This window comes from Eleutherodactylus coqui, chromosome 10 (genome assembly GCF_035609145.1).
Source record: "Eleutherodactylus coqui strain aEleCoq1 chromosome 10, aEleCoq1.hap1, whole genome shotgun sequence".
Lineage (NCBI taxonomy): Eukaryota > Metazoa > Chordata > Amphibia > Anura > Eleutherodactylidae > Eleutherodactylus > Eleutherodactylus coqui.
Window position 1 is genome coordinate 25744865 of NC_089846.1, and position 22679 is coordinate 25767543.

At 47.0% G+C, this 22679-nt stretch overlaps 1 protein-coding gene across 1 annotated transcript in view; it reads right to left on the reverse strand.

Moving 5' to 3' along the window:
* Positions 1-16790: 16790 nt before the first annotated feature.
* Positions 16791-22679, reverse strand: part of EEIG1 (estrogen-induced osteoclastogenesis regulator 1) — a 49978-nt gene continuing 44089 nt past the window's right edge. Inside the window, exon 11 of the mRNA XM_066580649.1 lies at positions 16791-21702. Within this exon, the coding sequence (XP_066436746.1) occupies positions 21657-21702 (46 nt within the window). The 3' untranslated portion in view covers positions 16791-21656. The remainder of the gene's footprint in view (positions 21703-22679) is intronic.

Sequence of the window (22679 nt, forward strand, 5' to 3'; positions counted from 1 at the left end):
TCCGAGTGGGCAGGTACTCGCTAAGGGCAATACTCGATCGACTAATTGCCCTTAGCGAGTATGCTCGCTCATCCCTAGTAAGGACCCTTTTTTGGGAAAGATGATGAAATCAGTGCTGGAGGCTCAGTACAGAAAAATAGCGCCACATGTGGTTTTGGTATGGGGAGATTACTGCGGTTTATTTTCCCGTCCCACTGTACATGATGTTTTGTGATGCTGTAGTTCCAGCCGCCTCAGCTTAGAATATAGCGTTTCTATAGTCACAACCCGATCATTATGTTTATTTCTAGTTGGTATTTATGGCAGAACGGCCTCTACGGCGGCGGCATTCTTCCCTGTAATCCCCTCACACGACACCTATTCATCTTACTTCCCTGTCATTTTACAAAAACTTCACAAGTTCCTTTTTATGAAGAAGACAAAAATAAACATGAAAGAGGCTTTCTTCTAAGATGTGACATTGGCTTTGAGTAGGAGAGCAGAGCTTAATCACATTAAGTTTATTTTTGTCATATCGCAGATGAGAGTTACAGCGTTCAAATACATGTCATCCGTGTATCGGACAGCACATGGGCAGGTTTCTGGGTTGGTGTCCAATGCGAGTTGCGCCGAAACTTCTCAGGCGCATCTCGCATGCATGGCAAGTGTGTACCCGACCCAACAGCAGGCTCCCTAATCACCCCGATACTGGCAGGACATTCTTGGTTTTGAACCGGTGTCCAACTGTCCAGGGTGGTCTTCTGTGTGTCCTGGCTGCTCCTTCTTTCAGTGCCCAGCATGATCCTTTCATCGCACTCAGCGTTGATGGCGCAGAGCGCTGGTGCCGGATGCCTCAATGGACTCCCAGCTCTGCTACCCGGAACCCCCATTCTATTTGAAGCAGTGGGATGAAACTGAAAGGGAGGAGACACATACTAGATATTAGACTGGGAGGCTGATCAATGAGTGGAGCCGGTTGTCACGGGAGGTGGTGAGTTTGCCTTCAATGGAAGTATTCAAAGAGAGCCTGGACAAATATTTGTCTGGGATGATTTAGTGATCCTGCACTGAGCAGGGGGTTGGACCCGATGACCCTGGAGGTCCCTTCAGGGAACGTTATGCCATTCACTGTTCGGTCTGGTGAACCCAGACCGAACAGCAGAACGGACTCCATACTCCTGGAGAGGCACAAACCAATGGCTGATAAACGTTGAAAACACGCACCAAGCATACCTGCATGTATAAACAGATGGAACAGATACAATATGAGGTATTCGTTCGTATTTTGGCCAAGATACTTAAGCCTCCAAGCCCACTTCAATGGTTCTTGTTGTCTCATGGGTCCCTACACTAACGTTACAACTAACCCCAGGAAACCTGCCTGCAATACAAAATGATTGTCCCAATACGGACGACCCCCCGCTGGAATCTAGGGACCTACCTCTGATGATGAAGGACCCACAGCAAGACACACTTCACACCACACATACCAAGAGCCGCACATATATGGAAGAGCATGACACTGTTCACACTGAACACCCAGAACGCTGCACAGACACCTCATATCCAGCCACATGCACAGACATGCAGGAGCAAAACACTGAAAACAGAGAATGCTTTCTGAAGAAACATTTAGATGCCTCGGTCAGCTGACAGTTTAGATGATTGCAGCAACTGTGGGGTTAAATTGCATAGACAAGTGATTAGATGAGCAAGTGCTAATGTTTTCACTCCTTTTCTTGGAAAAAGGCCCTCCTGTGACAATCAGAGAGTAAATATGTTCTCAGATCAAAAAGGGGTGTCAACATGAGCAAATGTCCATGTTACCCTCCCCTGGAACATCACTGCCTGCTCACCCCTGGTCCTTACCCCTTGCTCTGCACACAGACATGACAGCTATACATTCAGTATTACTAACCCCGCTTCAAACTTCTGAAGTAGAGCAAACTGAGTTTGTTTGAAATTGTAATGTCCTTGGACTAGCTTTGTAAGGGGTGGGGGGTTAATGGGTGGCTCTAGTACTGACCTAACATGATGAAGGGTAAATTGATGAAATGGCCATTGTTCTTTAAAATATGGGAAAAAGGTGACAAGATCTGAAGAGGAAAAGATTGCAGTAGTAATTGTCTTGTCTGATTAAAATTGTTCACTTTCCCTTTTCTTCTGTATGCGGCCCAGACCACATTGACAACTTTTCCAGGCCCAGATGATTTTGGCATTTCACTTTGGGTAGCTCTATACAAATCTACCATCCTGCTGCCCCCTTTATCAGTACGCTACTGCTGCAAAAAAGTGCCATACAAATAGTGTACCCTTAGTGCCACCACATTGTAATGCTGCCCCCTACACAGTAATAGTTGCCCCACAGTAAAATTAATGGTTTCAGTTAATCTCTGCAGAGCCTTGGTAGGTCGGCTCCAGCAGCCTGAGAAGAAGCATTAGTAAAGCTGAGTTTTCTGCACTTGCACTCCTGTGGATTTCTTTGCTGCGCCATTCCTCCATGGTGTGGTGATGTCAGACTCCTTGCTGTAGAATACCATATGCTCCTCCCGTTTTGGCGTTACACTGCGACTGCTTCTAGTAGCTTTCCCTCTCAACACTCACATGGCAATCTACAATAGCAGAGTCTAAGACTGAAGGCTCCCTGCTCCACCATCTAAGCACACAGATACCATTGAATCGGGCTTTCCAGAACAGCGGGATGGTGCCCTAAACCCAAGACTGTCCCTCTGGATTTGGGATGGTTCAGAGTAAGTACCAACTCCAGATGTCCCCATAACAATCTGCCAGGTGCAAACACGGTAATAAATGTCAATCACAGATCCAACAAGGAAATTGTCTGCCACAGAACCCCCCATTACTGCCAGACACAGATGTCCATATAACACTGCCAGCCACACCTCTCCCCCTGCCTCCATTTGTTAAAGTCATAGACCCCTACCCCATAAAAACCCAGCCACATGCTCATCTCTTTGTGCATGCTGATGTAGAGACGCAGCTACAAGGGGCAGACGCAGCATCAGTGTTTGGCAATACAGCAGCAAATGGCCCAGTTAGAAACATACCTGCTCTTAAAGTGGCAGAAGCAGTTGTGTAGGTGAGCGTCCATGCTCCTATGCTGGAGCAGCCAGTAGGAGACTAATGAGATTGGGAGTGGCGAGAGCAGCCGTATCCCTAAACTAGAGAGCAGACATGGACCTGTGTGTTCGGACATCAAAGGGCCCTGACGACCTGAGGGCCGAAATGGACAAAAAGGAAGCTGAGAGGGAGGCTGTCTTCCTGTCCCAAAGCAGATGACAACGCTATGTACCTGAAAGCTATATACACGCACACATACTTCTAACAAGGCACAGACATGGATGTGATTAATTTGCAATTAAAAGAATGCCATAACAGGATGAGTAGAGAAATTAAATAAATACTTATAGTCCACTAATAAAGATGTGAAAGTTTTATGGTCTCGGAATTAGTGTTATGGGGTCACCAGGCCAGAGTGTTATCTGTGCTATAGATTTCTTAGACTTCCCAGTCATACATGAATCTTCTTGAAGAACCCTCTGTTGAAAGTGTCAGAAGATGTTATAATAAATTTGTACTCCCAAATTCTTCTATGGCTTTGTTATTTGAAATTGCCTTTTAATATGGTGACTTTCAGGTGTTCTATGTTGTGTCCGTGACTAGAAAAGTGCTTGGCCACAGGTAATACTGTCTTTCTCTGTTTAATTGTGTGTTGATGAGATCTCATCCTAGCTTTCAGTTTTTGTCCCGTTTCTCCAACATAAAGCCCCCCAACAGGACATTTACTGCACAGGATCAGGTACACAACATCAGACGTGGAACATGTGAATACCCCGAGATATTATAGTCCTCCTGTGTGTTGGGGTTATGTATTCTGTCCGCGCTCCGTACATGTGAGCAGGTCTTGCAGCTCCTTACATTACAGGGATACTTTCCTGTGTGTGTCAGAGGGCAATGCACTCCTGATTATAAAATTCCTCAAATGTGGAGGTTGGTGAGTGTCACGCTGCTCTCTGCAGAACCTCTGGTCGGGTCCCGCTGCGAGAATTCTCGCAGTCGGATCCGACCTGGCTGTCTGCAGAGAGCACCGCAGACTCACGCGCTCCTGCAGCTCCGGCTCTTTCATGCACCGGCTGCCGGGCAGTCGGCGCATGTGCAGAGCGGAGCCGGCGGACAGTGAGTGACGTTTCTGTGCGGGGCTCGCAGAGAAACCGCGGCCGTCTGCATAGGATTGCGTGCTGTAATGCAATCCTACGCAGGCGTCCAGAGGCGGAAATTCTGCCGGGAATCCCACCGCGGAATTTCCGCCCGTCTGCAGGCGGCCTAAAGTGAATATTTAAAGGGGAACTCCATGACCCCCCTTATTAAGACTCATGTAGGGATTAATTACCTGATTATGTCTTTCTCTATACTGAGGTTGTTGCTTGAAATTCATAATCAATCTATCCTTAAAGGGGATATCCACAAGATAAGGAATAGCTGTATAATTGGGATGGGGAACGGGGTCTGACTGCTGGGACCCCATCAATCATTAGAACATGTTTGACCCCCACAATCATTAGTCCCAAAGGTCCTCAAATAAATGGGGTAGTAGTCAAGGATGTGCACTGCCGTTCCGTTACTTTCAGTGGGACTGCTGGAGATAGCGTTCTGTTATCTCCAGCAGTCCCATTCAAAATGAATGCAGCAGTAGTGCACACATGAGATCACTGCTGTATTCACTTGTGGACACTCTGGGACCTCCATTCTCGAGATCGGTGGGACCCCTATTGATCAGATAGTTATCCCTTTTTTCTGTGGGTAGAGGATAACTTTATTTAAGGGGTTAACCCCTTTTACGTAGTGGAAATTATATATCCTTGTGCTGGCCTTGTGCTTATACACATAGTCAGTAAGAACAGGCAGAGCTGCAGTGTAAAGTATTGGGGTAGGAGCAAGCAGCTATCAGTCTCCCATGTGAGTAGCCCATGTGAAAGCAGTTAACAGTGAAGTAAATAATAGCAAGTAGGCATTACCCAGATGTAACATAATTGCATCTCCGCTATGATTGTAAAAGGAAAAGTAAGCGATGAATGTCAAGAGCCGTTTTAGCAGGCACAGACTACTTGGCGCCGCTTCTCTACTGATTTGCAGCTGCTTCCTTCCTGGAGATCACTCCTTTCATAGATGCAGTAGAGGGCAGCATGTCCCTGTAGAAGGATGTCAATCATAGTAATGACCCAAAGGTTAGCTTGTGGATAACGAAGGTGGAAATGATACAAAGAAATGAAACAAGACCGTTGGATCACTATGGATGGGTTTACACTGGAGCTTGCGACAAGTTTTAGGTGAGCTGAAATGAAGCGACTAGTGAACGGATTCTCACTCCTCACTCGGTTGGTGGCTGTGTTTACAGGGAACAACTGTCGCTTACGTTCGCTCTATTAAGGGGCTATTAGACGATAGTTGTCCAGTATAAAGCTATCCTATTTCATGGAGGCCCCATGTTCCTCTATGATAATATTTTTCTGGGTACTGCGGCAAGTGGGGTTACTCGCCTCTTGGATCACCGACCTCTCCGTCAGGAAATGGGCACCACACATGTAGAAATACTCAGGAGACTTGTCTTTCTTTAAGTTTGGCGTCTACAAGTTTTATTCCCCGTCATCAGCAAAGATATACAGCACACACACAGTTCCTTTGTACCTCCACGAGGGTAGGAGTCGAGGGTTGTCGTCCCTGTCCAACTTAAGGCCTCTACAGGTCCACACGAGACCTGAGGCTAGCAACCCTTTCAGCTCCACTGAGCTATCACTTCCCCCTTAGCGTGGCAGGAACTGACTCTTTTATGTTGCTTCCTACCACACCCACAGTCATGGAAGCTTTAGTACCCTGTTGAACCACCTCTAGCTTAGATACAAGATGTGATACGAGTGGGCATGGAGTCTTTAGTACCCTGTTGTACCATCTCTAGCTTGGATATAATATGTGATACAGGCAGGCATGGAGGTTCTAGTACTCTGCTGTACCGCCTCTAGCTTGGATACAAGATGTGATACGGGAGGGCATGAAGGCTCTAGTAGCCTGTTGTACCACCTTTAGCTTGGATACAAGATGTGATACGGGCGAGCATGGAAGTTATAGTACCCTGCTGTACGACCTCTAGCTTGGATACAATATGTGATACGAGTGGGCATGGAGGTTCTAGTACCCTGTTGTACCGCCTCTAGTTTGGATGTAAGATTTGATACGGGTGGGCATGGAGTCTCTAGTATCCTGTTGTACTGGCTTTAGCTTAGATGCAATATGTGATATGGGCAGGCATGGAGGCTCTAGTACCCTGTTGTACTGCCTCTAGCTTAGATGTAAGATGTGAAAGGGGTGGACATGGAGGCTCTAGTACCCTGTTGTACCACTTCTAGCTTGGATGCAAGATGTGAGATGGGCGGGCATGGAGGCTCTAGTACCCTGTTGTACCGCCTCTAGCTTGGATACAAGATGTGACATGGGCAGGCATAGAGGGGGCTCTAGTACCCTGTTGGACCATCTCTAACTTGGATGCAAAATGTGATACAGGCGGGTATGAAGGTTCTAGTACTCTGTTGTACTGCCTCTAGTTTGGATACAAGATGTGATACAGGCAGGCAAGGAGGCTCCTGTACCCTTTTAGGCCACCTCTAGCTTGGATACAAGATGTGATACAGGCGGGCATGGAAGTTCTAGTACCCTGTTGTACTGCCTCTAGCTTGGAAACAAGATGTGATACAGGTGGGCAGGGAGGCTCCTGTACCCTGTTAGGCCACTTCTAGCTTGGATACAAGATGTGATACTGCAGGCATGGAGGCTCTAGTATCCTGTCGTACCGCCTCTAGCTTGGATACAAGATGTGATACGGGCGGGCATGGAGGCTCTAGTACACTGTTGGACCGCCTCTAATTTGGATACAATATGTGATACAGGCAGGTATGAAGGCTCTAGTACTCTGTTGTACTTCCTCTAGCTTGGATACAAGATGTGATACAGGTGAACAGGGAAGCTCCTGTACCCTGTTACGCCACCTCTAGCTTGGATACAAGATGTGATACTGCAGGCATGGAGGCTCTAGTATCCTGTTGTACCGCCTCTAGCTTGGATACAAGATGTGATACGGAGGGGCATGGAGGCTCTAGTACCCTGTTGTACCGCCTCTAAATTGGATACAAGATGTGATACAGGAGGGCATGGAGGTTCTTCTCATAGCAATTAAATGGCAAATGTTTTCCAAAAATTGATTGAGCATTTTGAGTCATCGGTTCTCCTTTATTACACTGGGGGTGGAAGACGTCCTGCCAACCAGTCAGGGTGGTAAACTACAACATTTGTTTTTGTTTTCCACTGTCTACGTAACAAACTTTGCAGAACATTAAATTCCAGAGATCATCTGAGCCTTGTAATCCCTTCAGATGCCATAATGCAGGTTAAGACATGATTAGAGGGATTTTTGGGGGTAAATGTGCTCTGTCGCAGGGTGGTAAGATAAAGCAATGCCCGCCTATCTGGTATTTAAAGGAGCTTATCCTATCATACCTGCAGGAAACGGAGGTCATATTGTGTCAGTAATGTCTCAAGGATTGGTGGGTGTTGGTGCTAAGATGTAATTATTTAATATGTCTAATGACTCCTGACAAATGTCTCAAATATTAACGATAATTAAAAATCATCAGGCGAAGTCTATCCTGACATACATGTCCTTCTGATATTACTGTGTTTGTGACTAGCAAACTGCATAGTTACTTTTTTGCTGTCACATTCCTGTTGAAGACCGAAAATTAGAGGTGTCTTAAGGAGCCTAAAAAAATCCCCTTCTGTTTGATATATAGCCAGGGAGTCGCATCCAGTGTGGGTACCTGACCATCAGCCCGGGAGTCTCATCCAGTGTGGGTACTTGACCATCAGCCCGGGAGTCGCATGCAGTGTGGGTACTTGACCATCAGCCCGGGAGTCGCATCCAGTGTGGGTACCTGACCATCAACCCAGAAGTCGCATCCAGTGTGGATACCTGATCATCAGCCCGGGAGTCTCATCCAGTGTGGGTACATGACCATCAGCCCGGGAGTCTCATCCAGTGTGGGTACCTGACCATCAACCTGGGAGTCGCATCCAGTGTTGGTACGTGACCATCAGCCCGGGAGTCTCATCCAGCATGGGTACTTGACCATCAGCCCGGGAGTTGCATCCAGTGTGGGTACCTGACCATCAGCCCGGGAGTCGCATCCAGTGTGGGTACCTAACCATCAGCCCGGAAGTCGCATCCAGTATGGGTACCTGACCATCAGCCCGGGAGTATCATCCAGTATGGGTACATGACCATCAGCCCGGGAGTTGCATCCAGTGTGGATACGTGGCCATCAGCCTGGGAGCCGCATCCAGTGTGGGTACCTGACCATTGTTTCCAGATCTTCTGAAAGTCCTGTACTGGGAGAGGAGTAGCGATCTACCGGCCTGGGATAGGCTCGTAGAGCTTGTCTGCAGCTTTGTGCACAGGGGAGCCTCCTGTAGTCTATTCTGTGACCCAATTCAGTCTTTGGCTAGCCCCACTAACGGTAAGGACTCATATTGGCGAAGTCCCTGAGAACTGATGTTCCTGCTACATGCTTCAACTGGTTTATTAGACCAGAACCAACCAAACACAAATAATTTGAGATGCCGGTTTCTGTCGATGAAGGACTATGCAGGAGATCACGCTCCTCTCCTGGGTATCGGTATTCTTCTCTCGCCTTTCCTTTCCTCTAACCATGCTTTTATTTAGGCCTGCAGCTCCCCATGGCGTAACTACTCTCATCAGCATTGCTGCATCATAGACCGCATAGCTTAAGGGTAGTTTTACAAAGGCTAACTATAGGCAAACAGTGCTGAGGGTTAGGCAATTTCAAAAAACCGGCATGACGCCCTTGTCTCACCCTCTGTATTCATGTGATCTTGTTGTGTGAGACTTTTTTTTATGAGCGCTTTGAGCAGTGGAAAAGGAAACAAAATTTCACAGTTACGTGTGGTTCGCATAAATCGGCTAACGCAAAATAGGCGAAAAACTGAACAACTTTTTGCAAAAAAAAAAATCACTGTAGCCGAACGCAATAGTTCCCCCAACAACGTCGGCTGGCATACCGCCTCAGAAGGGTTCCCCAGGCATTCACCTGTCAACAGAAGCTGGTACTAGTAACACCCCGCACACTAGAAGAAGATTCTTGTTACTTTTGGGTACCCCCTCATATTCTTCCCTATGGCACCATCCAGATTTCCGTCCCTTGGTGGTTTTCTGTATGGAAGACTGAACTAGTGCTGGTAGCTAAAAGTTCCTGTTGTACCGCTCCAAGAATATGGGGGCATTTATAGTCTGTCTGGCATCCAACTGGAAAGGACATATGGGAGGACTATTGGGAACTGTCATAGTTGTGCGATCACCTTGCGCTCCGAGCGGGGTATATAGAAGACAAGCGGGCCGCTTGTCCTTTTGCATCCAGCTGTTCTCTGCTTGGAGCGCCCAGCTGGTATACAGCTGAGCGCTCCAAGTGGAGTATACAGAAGACAAGCAGGGAGGTTTGTCTTCTGCATCCAGCTGTACTCTGCTTGGAGCGCCGAGCTGGTATACAGCCGAGCGCTCTGAGCGAGGGATGCAGAAGATAAGCAGGGCCGCTTGTCTTCTGCATCCAGCTGTTCTTTGCTCGGAGCGCCCGGCTGTTATACAGCTGAGCACTCCAAGCGGGGTATGAAGAACACAGCTGGACCGCTCTGTTGTTCATACAGTGCCTGTGTTCAGGGAGCGGGATACAGCTGAAACAATGGTATCAGCTGTATCACGCTGTGAATTCCTGATAACTGATCTTTCAGCATGCTGAAAGAGAACAATCAGCGGCTCGTTAACAAAAACTGCACGATGTCAGGGCAGTTAGACACAACGATTATTGCTCAAAAGACGGCTTTGAGCGATTTTTTTTGAGCAGAAATCGTTGTCTAAATCAGCCTTAGGTCCCGTCCGGTGTTGAGCAGACACTGTGACCTCTCCTTCCATCTGCGATGCGTACAGAACATAGAAGAATGCAGACACCGGGAGGAGACGTCAGGGGTCACTGTGTCTGTTAACAGCAGCGGTGGCCGCACACTCGGGCACAAAGAGGGGGCCCTATTAGGGCCCTTTCACAGAAGCATAAATTTGCAGTGTTTTACGCAGTGAAAAAGTCCATTGATTACAATGAGTTTATTCACAGAGGCGTATTTTTCGCGCAAGTTACACTCGCGTGAAATAAACCCCGTAGCGTGTCCTATCTTGCGTATGTCGGGAGGGGTATCATCACTCCTTAAGCAGAGCACCTAGAAGGTGAGTGAGGAGACTTATAAGGCCATGCATGCTCCTCTAGGAAATATGCAAATAAGGAAGATGGAACAATACCTCTGCAGAGCCACCTATTGGATGGCAGCAGGGTCGGACATTGGTTTGCAGGAATGCTGCCATCCAGTAGGTGGCGCTGCAGAGGTATTGTTCCATCTTCCCTATCTTCCGTATTACGCACTAAAATCAATGAGCAGGAAACCTTCCGTGTACTTTTTGTAAGCGTGTAAATATGCCGTGTACACGCATTTAGAAAACTGACGGTGGGTAGAAACCTGCAGAAATTGGCGTATTTTGGGTCTATGAATACGCTGCGTATACACGGACCGGAATACGCATACGTCTGTGTGAAAGAGCCCTTACTACTGGGGTCACTGTAACTATTAGGGCATTTGCCCAATAGGCGTTGCGTCTTTGCTCCCGTGTGCGTGTACTTTACTGTAATCTTTGCGCACGCCAAAAAAATGCAAGCATGCACCCATTGATTCAATGGGCAATTAAGTTTAATATGTGCTATTTTCAGGCGCAATATGCACGAAAATAGAACATGCGTATCTCTTTACGTGAAACGAACCGTGAGTGCAAAATACGTTCAAGCGATCGAACACATTAAAATCAGTACGTTCTGTTTAGTTCGTATTGCGCGTGCAAATGCATTCGTGTGAATAAGCCCAAGTAGAGGTAAGAAAAAAAGAAGCGTGATAAGCCACACCCTCTTTTACCTTGGCTGTTTTGTTTTTTTTTTTTGCACCAAGGTGGCGAACCCTAGCTGTCCATGTGCAGTCAAGTACACATGCGGGCGGCACAAAGAACGAAAATACGTCCATGTTAATTAGTCCTAACATTCATCCCAAGATGAATATATAAAACGCACAATCTGTTTGTTTGTGTCAGATACAAATCCACATTTCTGGTCCAAATTTTTAGTGAAATTTCACATCAGCATTCTTCAGCACCAGGTGACGAATACTGGCGTAATTAAAAACTGAAAACTTCCCCCGCAAATTTGGTTGGCAAAAGCAACCAATCACGGCGCAGCTTTCATTTCGTATATTGCTGAGGTAAAACAAAAGCTGCGCTGTGATTGGTTGCTATGGGCAACACAGATTTACTTTTGGACAGCTTTCATAAATATACTGCTGAGGTAAAATGAAAGCTGCGCTGTGATTGGTTGCTGTATCTTATACTGCTGAGGTAAAATGAAAGCTGCGCTCTGATTGGTTCCTATATCTTATACCGCTGAGGTAAAAGCAAAGCGGTGCCGTGATTAGTTGTATCTTATATGGCAGAGGTAAAATGAAAGCTGCGCCGTGATTGGTTGCTATTAGTTATACTGCTGAGGTAAAATGAAAGCTGCGATGTGATTGGTTGCTATTTCTTATACTGCTGAGGTAAAATGAAAGCTGCGCTGTGATTGGTTGCTATTTCTTATACTGCTGAGGTAAAATGAAAGCTGCGCTGTGATTGGTTGCTATTTCTTATACTGCTGAGGTAAAATGAAAGCTGCGCTGTGATTGGTTGCTATGGGCAACACAAATTTTCTTTTGGACAGTGTGGTGCTCGGCTCATTTTTGTGTCGCCCACTTTGTATACTTCACAACTGCAATTCATAAAACGGCCGTGCACCACATGAGTATATCTCCTAGTTGTGTATAAAATGACCAATTCCCCGTTACGTTTTTTTTGCATACTATAAACTGAAATCTCAGAAGATCTGAATCCGCCTGAAGTCCCCGTGAGAACGGCGGGTGGATCACTTTCTGTAAGATGTATACAATGTGGAATCTTCTGGAAAAGCCCCATTTGTACTGAATGTTAGCTGTGAGTGCTGAAGTCCGTTTCCAGCGACGCTTCCTGGTGCAGCCGTGCGACTAATAGCTAATATCAACCCGCTATCTATCCCTGCACCTGTTTATTGCAGCTTGCCTGGCAAATGGACAACTCCTGGCACCGAGCTGGGCTGGCACGCCGCAACGTATTAACGGTCTAGCCTGCTTGTCCATTTTAATAGCTACTTAGCCCGATTTAGCTGCATAACCTGGTAACGATGCAGCCGGCAGCCCGGGAGCAGCAGCGCCATCTAGCCATGGATTGTAGAGCTGTCCTAAGGGTCACTCTGACCAACATCACCCGGGGCATTCTCCTCAGCGCCAATCATTTACTGGCATCACGTTGTATAGAATCAATACATGTGCGCGTCCCAGCATGGCCTGGAAGCTTGCAGATGCCAGGGCATGCTGGTATTTGTAGTCTAGAACAGCCACATTGGAGAAACCTACATCAGTGCTGACATGGCAAGCACAAGGCCGGCTGCACACGGGCGGATTTACGTTGCAGAATCTGGAGCGGGCGTCCGTCTCCAGATTCCGCAACATATACCGTCCATAGCAGGCTATGGAAAAGTGATTCTTCCTGCACACGAGCGAAACCAATTGTGGTTTCCGGTCGCAAAGAAAGAATGGCAGCATGCTACATTTTTGCGTGTATTCCAGAGCGGGGCCTAGGTACTGGTGTATCTTGTCGACAAGGGTAAGGCTGTTTGACAGCCAGGTGACGCCCCCTGTTCCTGATTGGCTGCACGGCTCGCTCTCCGTCCTCGGCCTCTCAGGTCCTGCCTCTCACCACTCCAGTCACCCTTCTCCACTCAGGACTCGCTTTAGTCATCGGGCTCTCGGGTCCTGCCACTCACCACTCCCGTTCTGCCTTCTCTGCTGACAGGTCGCTCGTCCTGGGCTGATCATAGCTCCTCTAGTCCTCCTACTGTGGCCATGAAGCGGGGGCCGCTGTCTGCATGTGTGGATAGAGGGTCGGGGGTCCAGGAACAGCTGGGCAGCGGGGGCCAGAGGGTCGTCTTGCGCTGCAGATAGGTGCTCCTGTCCTCGTAATGTGCCCATGAAATGAGGGAGGCAGATAGGCTCACCGCGGAGAATCTTGGAAATTCGCAGCATGCTGCGATTTGCTGGATGCGAGCGGAGAATCGCGAAGCTTCTCCACTCGTGGACGGGGGGGGCTGCGCTTTTCAAAGCAACGCTATGGAAAGCGGTCCCTGTATTCCTCGCAGCCGGATAATCGCCGCGGGGAATGCAGTGAAAATTCGCCCGTAGACAGAAGCCCTAACCCAAATCCTCCATCCCAGCCATAACTCAATCCCCACACTGCTAGGAGCTTGCAGTTACCAATCAGGAACCTTGGGGGCGTTACCTAGTCCTTAGCTGTCACTCAAGGTCTCCACCCATTATTCTGGTGGAGACCTAATACAATAGTACCCTGGCCTATACATGACTAAAGGTAAAGGGGTACAGGGAGGTCTATAAATGACTAAGGGGGCACAGCAAAGCCTATACATGACTTAAAGGGACACAGCAGGGCCCATAAATGACTAAAGGGGCCAATGTAAGTCAATTGTACAAAGGCCCATGTAAACCCGGCCCTGTGGACATAAGTATCTACATCCCCATTGTTATACCGCTGCAGATGCATCGACTAGCTTTGTTCTGTCGTTGGTTTATATTTGACCATTTTTGTATTAGCGACATGAAGTTGGAATGTTCTCCTTGTGTCATAAGACAAGATTGTTTAGCCGACAGTTAACTCCACCGTCTTTCATGAATCTCGCTTATCCGGTGAGCGATATGATCAGGTGGGTCAGATCTATTCAGTTCCTGATCTTCCCAGTGTCAGTAACTGGAGCCATGAGATAAGATCATTGGTGGAAAATATCATGACTGCTCGTCTCCAGGATCTCTGGTGTCCTCTCATGTCCTCACGGGCAGAAGAATGTGCTATGTATCGGATTTTCTACCTCTGTGTTTGTTCCAAGCCTGGCGCTAATGAAAACTTCGCTGCAGCATTGCAAAAAATGTAGAAGATAAACTTTTTGCCATATACTTACCATATAGATTGTGTTGTTCTATAAGGCTATTCGGGCCATCAGTAGATAGGAGATCTATGAATAGTATAGCATCAATCCACATCTGCTATATAGACGTGTTGCTGTCTAAGATGTAACAATTGACCCCCACCCGCATCCGAAGAGAGTCTGCTGAGAGCGGTAGTTCACTAACTGCCGCTTGGTCTCTTCGGTCGCCTTCCCTGTGGTAGGGGACATTCGGAGAGCCCATGTGCCTGTCCCAGCAGCTGCCATGCGGACAATGCCGGTGTGGAGAATGTCATCCTCCTCATCATTAACAGCAGGCTTCCTGTTTGGTGAGTAGATATTCTCACTTGACTGGCAGTAAATGGCGGAGAGGGAGAACATGATGGAAAAGTAATGCTGAAGTAACATGTAAGATTGCTTACTGTGCAAGGTGAGGGCGGCTTCACACGGGACAGGTAATGTCGGAGTAGTCACTCCAGAGGACGAATGTAAGCAACAGTTTTTCTGTTTAAACATGGCCACCAACCAAGTGATAAGCGAGAATTAGTTTGAGTCATTGTTTCAGCTCACCTAAAAATAGTCATTGATTGATTAATCATTGTTTGGTGTAAACAGGTAATCTGTCTTTCAAGGACCAGCCGAGGTGTGCGGTTGTTCAGCGTGCCGCTCCCACCGAGCACTGATTGCCTCCCACATTTTTTTAAACATTTTCTCCTCCATGGAAAGTTCTTAGAGGGTCCATAAGGGCTCCTGTCCACGGGCGATGGTGCATTGCGTTACTAGCGGCAATAATCCGGCCATGAGTAACGCAATGCACGCTTTCCATAGCGCTGCTATGGAAAGCGCAGCCCCCTGTCCATGAGTGGAGAATCATAGCGATTCTCCGCGGTGAGCCTATCAGTTCTCTCCCCTACAGCGGAATATCGCTAGCGATATTCCGCCTCGCCCGTGGACAGGGGGTCTAATTCTCTAGGCCAGCGTTGAGTCTGTTTACTCTGTAAGTGCTTCTTCTTCAGTGCGCAGTCTACAGACACTGAATGCCATATCACCCCTGAACCACATCATATCTGATGTGCCATTTGTTGCCGTTTCGGGAGAAATCGGAAAACCGTTTCGGCTGACAATTGCAATGAAGAGGACTCCATAGAGTATTTCCATGTATGAGTGAAGGTCCAAATCAGAAGCATAGAATAAAGTTGCAGCTGCAATACCAGACACAGCCTATAGAGCAGAGTGGCGCTGTTTCTGAAGAAAAGGCAGATCATTTCTCCAGTCTCACACAGGACTTTATCGCTGTTAATGAATAGTGGGTGTGACCGTCTGACTGTTGCAAAACACATTACATATAAGAGTTTCTACTTTTTCAACCATCTTGGATTTTTTTCTATTTTTACCACTTAACTTTAAAAGGGTTGTCAGATATATGAAACATTAGTGGGGGGGTCTTTGGCAGCAGCAAGGTCACGTGACCGCTGCAGCCAATCTCCAGCCCCAAAATAGAACATTGTCAGTGTTATCCTGTATACAGTACTAGTCCCATTGACTAGAAGCCAAGGGGGAGAGGTTAGCGGTCACAGACTCTGCATGCCGCCGTGGGACCTGTCAGGTTGCTGCACGGCCGGTGGGCCACATAAAATGAGGCGATGGGCCGGATTCGACCCGCGGGCCTTGTGTTTGACATAAGTGCTCTCAAACCATTCGGGTCTTAATTTACATATTGGCCACTCCTTTAAGTTTGACAAATTTGTACTTCAAGATTAACGATGTGTAAAGCAGTTATTTAATTACGGCCGCACGACTGATGTGGTAATAGACAACACAGGTTTGCGACCCTGGGAGCTGTAATACATTACCTGATAATGGGAGGGAGTGCTGGGAGCCATCGGAGGTCACTTTGTACACGTTCTGCTCTGGGCGCGGCGTGTGATTGCTGTTATTGCTGCCCTGGTCTCTGGTTGCTAACAACATTATGTAATCCAAAGAGCAGGTAGTACAGATAAGAACAGCCATCGGACAATATTAGCACAACAAACATGGCAGGTTTACAGAGAGGGTGCTGTTCTGGAGGAACCGACGTGGTATGTGAAGACGGTCATGGATGGGAGGGGTTTTCATAGGTGGTCTCCAACCCGGGGTTCTCCAGCTCATGCAGAACTTACAGGGGTTGAACTCGGGTCACAAGTTATCTCCTATCCACAGCATTATTTGCTAGTCTCATTGTTAAGACCCCCACTGATCTTGAGAAGGGGGGTCCCATGTCGATTTTTGCTCACCTCCCACGGTGGCATCGGAACGATTGGAGGGATGGCTATGGATACGCAGCAGCCATCACCGCTCTATTTATTTCAATGAGACTGACTGAAATATCAAAACGCTTGGCATCCCATTAAAACTGAAGGGGTGGCATAATGCATGCGCCACCAGCACTCCATTCAGTCTCCTCCTCACTGTGGGGGTGCAGTGAGCCCGCAATGAGGACGACGGGGGATGCAGACCACTCAAACCCCCACCGACCAGCAAGTTTTCCCCTATACCCCCCCTCCCCCAAGAAAAAGTACAAGGCACTAGAAGTGTGTTATACAGAACTTTATTTAACCCAGATCTCTCCTGAATGCCACTGATTACAGGATTTACAGCTGTATTCAGAAGAGCAATTACAATGTAACAATTGAAACAGGCGAGATGTAAAAACAATGAAACGTGCCGAGCTTTTATCTCAAACTCCGGAGAACAGAAAAAAAAAAATAGAGAGGCAGAAATTCTTGTAAAATTTAGCTTTATGAAAACTATAGACTCTTCACCAGGCCAATAGATTCTGAATTCTGTGCGCCCTTGGACCTTCTCTTAGCAAAAATAGCTTTAGACTTTTTATATATCTCTGCATATAACTATCATCTGCGTACAAAACAAAACCGTATTGGATTTCTCGTTACTCGAATTAGATTCGAAATAAGAAAAATAGTGGTTATATAAAGAAGTGCCAGTCAGGAGCGGTTTGGGGCGAGCCAACAGTCACACGACTCTTTCGGTCTAGATCAGTGGTCTCCAATGGCTGCGAAACCCGACAGATCTACAACGTGCCTGATGCAAAGTTCGTTAGTTTTAGGTATTTATGTAAAAAAGTAGCTTCTGCTCCAAAAATATGGATTTTATATTGTGATCATTTGTATTAGAAAAATAAGTGCATTGAGAGGCTCCGTATTTACGTCTGATGGGCGGCAGGATGCGCGGCACGGTCATATTCTCGTAGTTCTAGTTTATATGGTTGGGCATATATATATGCTATGGACTATAATATTTTCCTAGCATGTGTAATCTCAGCAAACCAAGGGCCTATCTCCAGTCTTCGCTATAGGGATGTGTTCACGCGTTACGGATTTGCTGCAGATTTAGTTGTAGATTTAACGGGAGGGGTGAAATCTACGGTAGATCTGCACCAAAATACGCAACAAACTCTGCAGTAGATCAGCGATGTGCGAACGCACCCTGAAGTAAACTTTGGGGTTGTTGAGATTAGAGTTCTTTAATTGATTGGAAACTACAACTCCCAGAATGCCTCAACAGCTGCGGGAGTTGTAGTGTCACAACGACTGGAGAGCTGCAGGTTTTAGGCTAGAACCACGCGGTGACTTCGGCCATGGTAGGGACAGCGCGACCAAAGATCGGTGTACAGCCCTGCGATCTTGCTCATCTTCTAGAAGTCAATGAGGTTGTGGAATGATACGTATAGGCGGCTGCTGTGACTGCAACCCTCAGAACATAAAAAAATCCACCGAGGTTGGATGTTTCCTTATAGGCGGGTCTCCATAACTTGTCAGTCACACCACGACGCCATTGACTTGAGTGGATTGTAGTAGGGTTACACGATGATCTCTGGTTGCATGGCCAAGGTGTCCGTGTAGCCCCATAGCCTTAGACCACTATGGTACACGACGCTTTACATTATAATTCGCTCTATAGGTGTGACTGAAGCCCAATTCTTTCCCACTAGAAAGGCAAATTATGCCTGGAGGAGGCCTACAGTCCAATGTTACAGGTCACGTGACGCTTCATAGCCAATCACACTGCAAGTAAAATTACTCTTCTGTCACATTATTGGCAGACAAGACTGCACATGATATAGACTAGGACTCTGGTCAAAGGTCAATTAGCCGTCCGCCAAAATAGTTTGTTTTTTTTGGTTCATAAGAAAATGTGCAAATATGTTGATACTATTAGACATGAAGTGATATATATATATATATATCCACTACTGTGCAAATGTTGGCTCCGCCCCAAACCGTCATCCTGTTGGGAAGTCCTGAGACTAATTCTGTGTATTAGAAAGCCACAATAGTCCTACAGTGAGGTGCTTGAACATGGACGCACCAGGAGGGAGCAATTTTGTGTGGTGAACCAAACAACCAATTGTTCAACAGCGGGACTCAGTCAGCCAGAGCTCAGCTTTAATTTCTGAAATTGCTCTGGTAAGATCAAAGCCGTGTTGTGATTGGTTGCTCTGGGCAACAAGTCTTATCGTAAGGCTATTGGCACATCTCTGTTAGGAACCTCCATTCAGGCGCAAATTGCCGAAAGAAAAAGTCCTGAACGAAGGACTTTTTCGGCTGGTAAAATGCGGGACAGCTGAACGGATACCAATAGTCAGCGAGGTTCCTTTAAAAGGCGGATCAGTCCAGCCAGAGGATTCTTTAATGCCGATGTGAACATAGCCTTGGACAGTCCTGGCTCTTAGTAACTTCATAGTCTGCACCAGGTCCACTTTACACGGTGGTTGCCTGTGGCTCAGACCACGCTGCATACGCAAATCAGACGTAATATTACTTTGGCACGTCAAATTTTTTTTAAACACCCTCCCCCCACCCCAAATGCATGCTGGGAAGTACAGATCAATAAACTCATAGCTCGGTTGGCGAGCCACGGGCGGCCTAACCCCTGTCACTAGGAAATCTCATAAGTGAAGTAACTGCAAATCACCACACCCTGATAATTATACTATTTTTACCGCAGTTTGATCAATTACTCAGTCGTCCAAAAAAAAAAAACAAATCTGAGCATTAATCCCTCGTCTGAAGAGATTACGGTTAGCGAATTAACCCCTCAAGGGTTCAGGAATTAATTGTTAAAAATCGGTAGGAAAACGTTACATGCTTCTGGAAAGTCTACAGTTTTTGTTCATCTTATGACTCAGACGACGGAGGGAGTTAATGACAGACCTTTATATTCCCTGCACCATGCCCAAACAATCATTAAAGTGCCCCAAACATTAGTGGTCGCTTGTGTAGAACGGTAAGAGCAGTCTGGCGGCGTACGCGGCGCTGCTGCGGAACATTCCGTATTAAAACTCACACTCAAAGTAGGTAAATAGGGGCAGGTGACCACTTTTACCTTTTTTTTTTTTTTTAATGCACGACAACTCCAATAAACATCTGAGGTGATGTATTTCTCTAGTAGGGATACTGCAAACGCTTCCTCGGCCTGCAGGAATCCGGATGGATTACACACAAAAAGAAATAGTTCAAGACAAAAGACAACACGAAAACACTGCCCTGAGCACTGGAGGACGCCACGGAAGAAAGTTTCACATTGAAAAAGAAAAAAAAAACAAAAAAAACTAATTAGCTACAGGAATGAAATGAAACACCAGCCTGCTGGCTCAGGATATCGTTGTGCCGTCTACACCATACGACAGTGGGTACAGAAAGCGAGCGCAAATCTTACCAGGACTGGCTCCAGGGAGAGACAGGAGCTGCGGCCCGCACAGCTGACCCCCGGTGACAACTGGCTCTTGGGTTTCTCGTATATTGGAATGTTTCGAAGAAAGGCTCCGGTACAGAAAACAGTGGACTCCACACAACTTTTTTTTTTTTTAGGTCCACTTTTGAGGGATTCACCATCCAGCTGTGTCTCCCCGGAAGTAGTCCCTACAGTATCTTTTACAGCTCTGCTGCTTACACGTAAGTCCTCAAGTATTGACACAGCTCAGCTGTGTTTTTGTGACTCCTACCCGAGGAGTTCTTAAAGGTAATAATACAGACCAGCTGTGTCACATGACCCCTGCCAGAGGGTGTCTACAGTCCAGCTGCATTGCATGGCCCCTTCCGGAGGGTGCCTTGTAAACAGTCCAGCTGTTTTATATCATCTAGTGTAGAGACTAAGCCTCTGGTCTGTACTGGCGCCTTTCTACTTAGGGGGGGAACGATGGAGAATAACCCAGAAGGAAATCACAGAACAGGAATGGTACCATAATAGTAAAGATGGAAGAGGGTAATAACTGCGTGTGAGGTTGAAGTCCGGGATTGCTATGGCATCATTTATATACTTGATGGCATCTCATGTCATTTAGTTCCAAATTTCTAGGTCCAACTCATCTGGTCGCTATGGGGTTTTGTGTACATAGGCACAGGAGGCCGGTCTCACATGGACAGGTCGGAATCTGCATACGGGAACCCGCAGCGGAATCTGTTCCGACCGCGGCCGTGCAAAAATGTTCAGATCTGTATGGCGAATGGTCCGGATGGCTTGCCGTCAGACATGCACAGTACAGATTTTTTTTTCAAAATCTTTTTTTTTTCCTGCGTCGTCACTGATGTGAGCAGACTCGCCAATGCTCTATTCTGGTTAATGGATGCAGAATATAGCGGATCGTCCACACGGGTGACGATCGCAGATTCCACAATCCAAGTCCGGTAGTATGAGACCGGCCTGATGCTGAAAGGAACCTGACGCAAGAAAATGCTTTTATAAATGCCTCATGTACCCCTCCACTCAGCTGTGTTCCTCAGGGTGCACTTATATATAATACTAGTGTAGCATTATTGGACATCATCCTATATAATCTAAATTTAAGTGCAGCCGATTCCGGCATCAGGTTCCCTTTAAATGGTCTCCCTACGCAGGATAACAGGACCGAGCCCTCTGCTATGGTTTTGCACAGGATGCTTTCCCGGGACTCCAACCTCACGATGCAGATGAGGTCCCTCTCATCTGTTGGATGTTAGACCAGTAACAGTACTAACATGACCTCTGAAGAGATTACACAGACATTTCAAGGAACATGCAAGAACGAATGCTAGCTGCAGTTGTCACACAGTAAGAACGGCGCTTTGTCTCCTCCCCGCTATCGCAGAGCGAGCGGGACTTGGGAATGTGTTCTCACCAGATGCCTGGTCGGATTCGGAGTGATTAGAAGCAGACGAAAACACTGTCACATGCTGGAGAGCTCAAACACGCTGGATATGTGCACACGACAACTGGACAAGTGCCAGGATGACTCAAGAACGGAGGGAACCAGGAGAGAGTCTGTTGAGGGCTTCCAGACCTTCGCTGCGTGTCTTGTCTTCTCCCTCACGTGAGGAAGGTCTTCAGTCTTGCAGCCTGGATTGGTATGTTTGGTTTGTAGCCGGGGACTCCTGACTGGATCCTCAGCCTCTTGTACATTTAGTGGATTTCGATGACTACAGGCTCGAACACTCCCGCGGAGACTCTGAAAGGAGAGAGAGAAAGGATTATGTAATGTCTATAGGGGTATCTGCGAATGGACTTGTATGGACACTATACAGCTGCGATCTTACAAAGCAGATGTTTATAAAGGGTCGCTGATCCTAAACTCAGCAGCTTATAAAAAGGGCGACTACTATCAGTCATACGGAGGTGTATGAAGCTTCTGGAGGTTCTCCGGGGAGATGCAAAATAAAGTAGTGATTACGGTGCTGGTCAGTAATGAGAACGCTCAAAATGGCTGATAACAGGGAACAACCCACCACCTTCATCTGCACAGCAACAACAGAAACTATAGACTTTAGGTTTAACACCCTTTTTACTAGTCCACTGAGCTCAGCAGTAAATACAGATCTGCAATACGGCCCCCATAGAAATCCATATTTTAGCTCCGCACGCCTCTGATTCTGTTAAAATGGATTGGTAATGCACTCTCTTAACCCTTTCCAATCCACTGTCTGATGTCTGAAGACATTCTGATTGAAGGCTGTACAGCTCCGATGTTGGAAGACATCCGGCAGGGTATTCTTACTGTATATTACTGGCTGCTCTATTGTCGGGGGCCTCTCCAGCATGTCCCATACCGCACTACTGGCTCTAGCCAGCAGATGGCGCCATTGCATAATGGCAGAAAGAGAAAGCCCCCTAGGAAACCCTGAATCCAAAATTGGATTGCAAGGGGTTAAATGACCCTCCAGTTTCAGGACTACATTCTGTCCTGGGACCAGATGGCTCGGGGGTTTATTATCTGCAGTTGTTGTTCTCTGCCGTCCATCTGATCCACTGGTTCCAAGAGTCGTTTTCAGCCTTCAGACTACCCTAAGGCCTACAGTGCACTGATAGTGTTAGACTATTAATGCAGTATACCTCTCTCTGACTGACCAGAGCTGATCACATCCTCAGTACTAGCCAATCAGTGAGCAATGTACAGTGTGCATTAGATTGTTAGAAAATTGCTGCAGA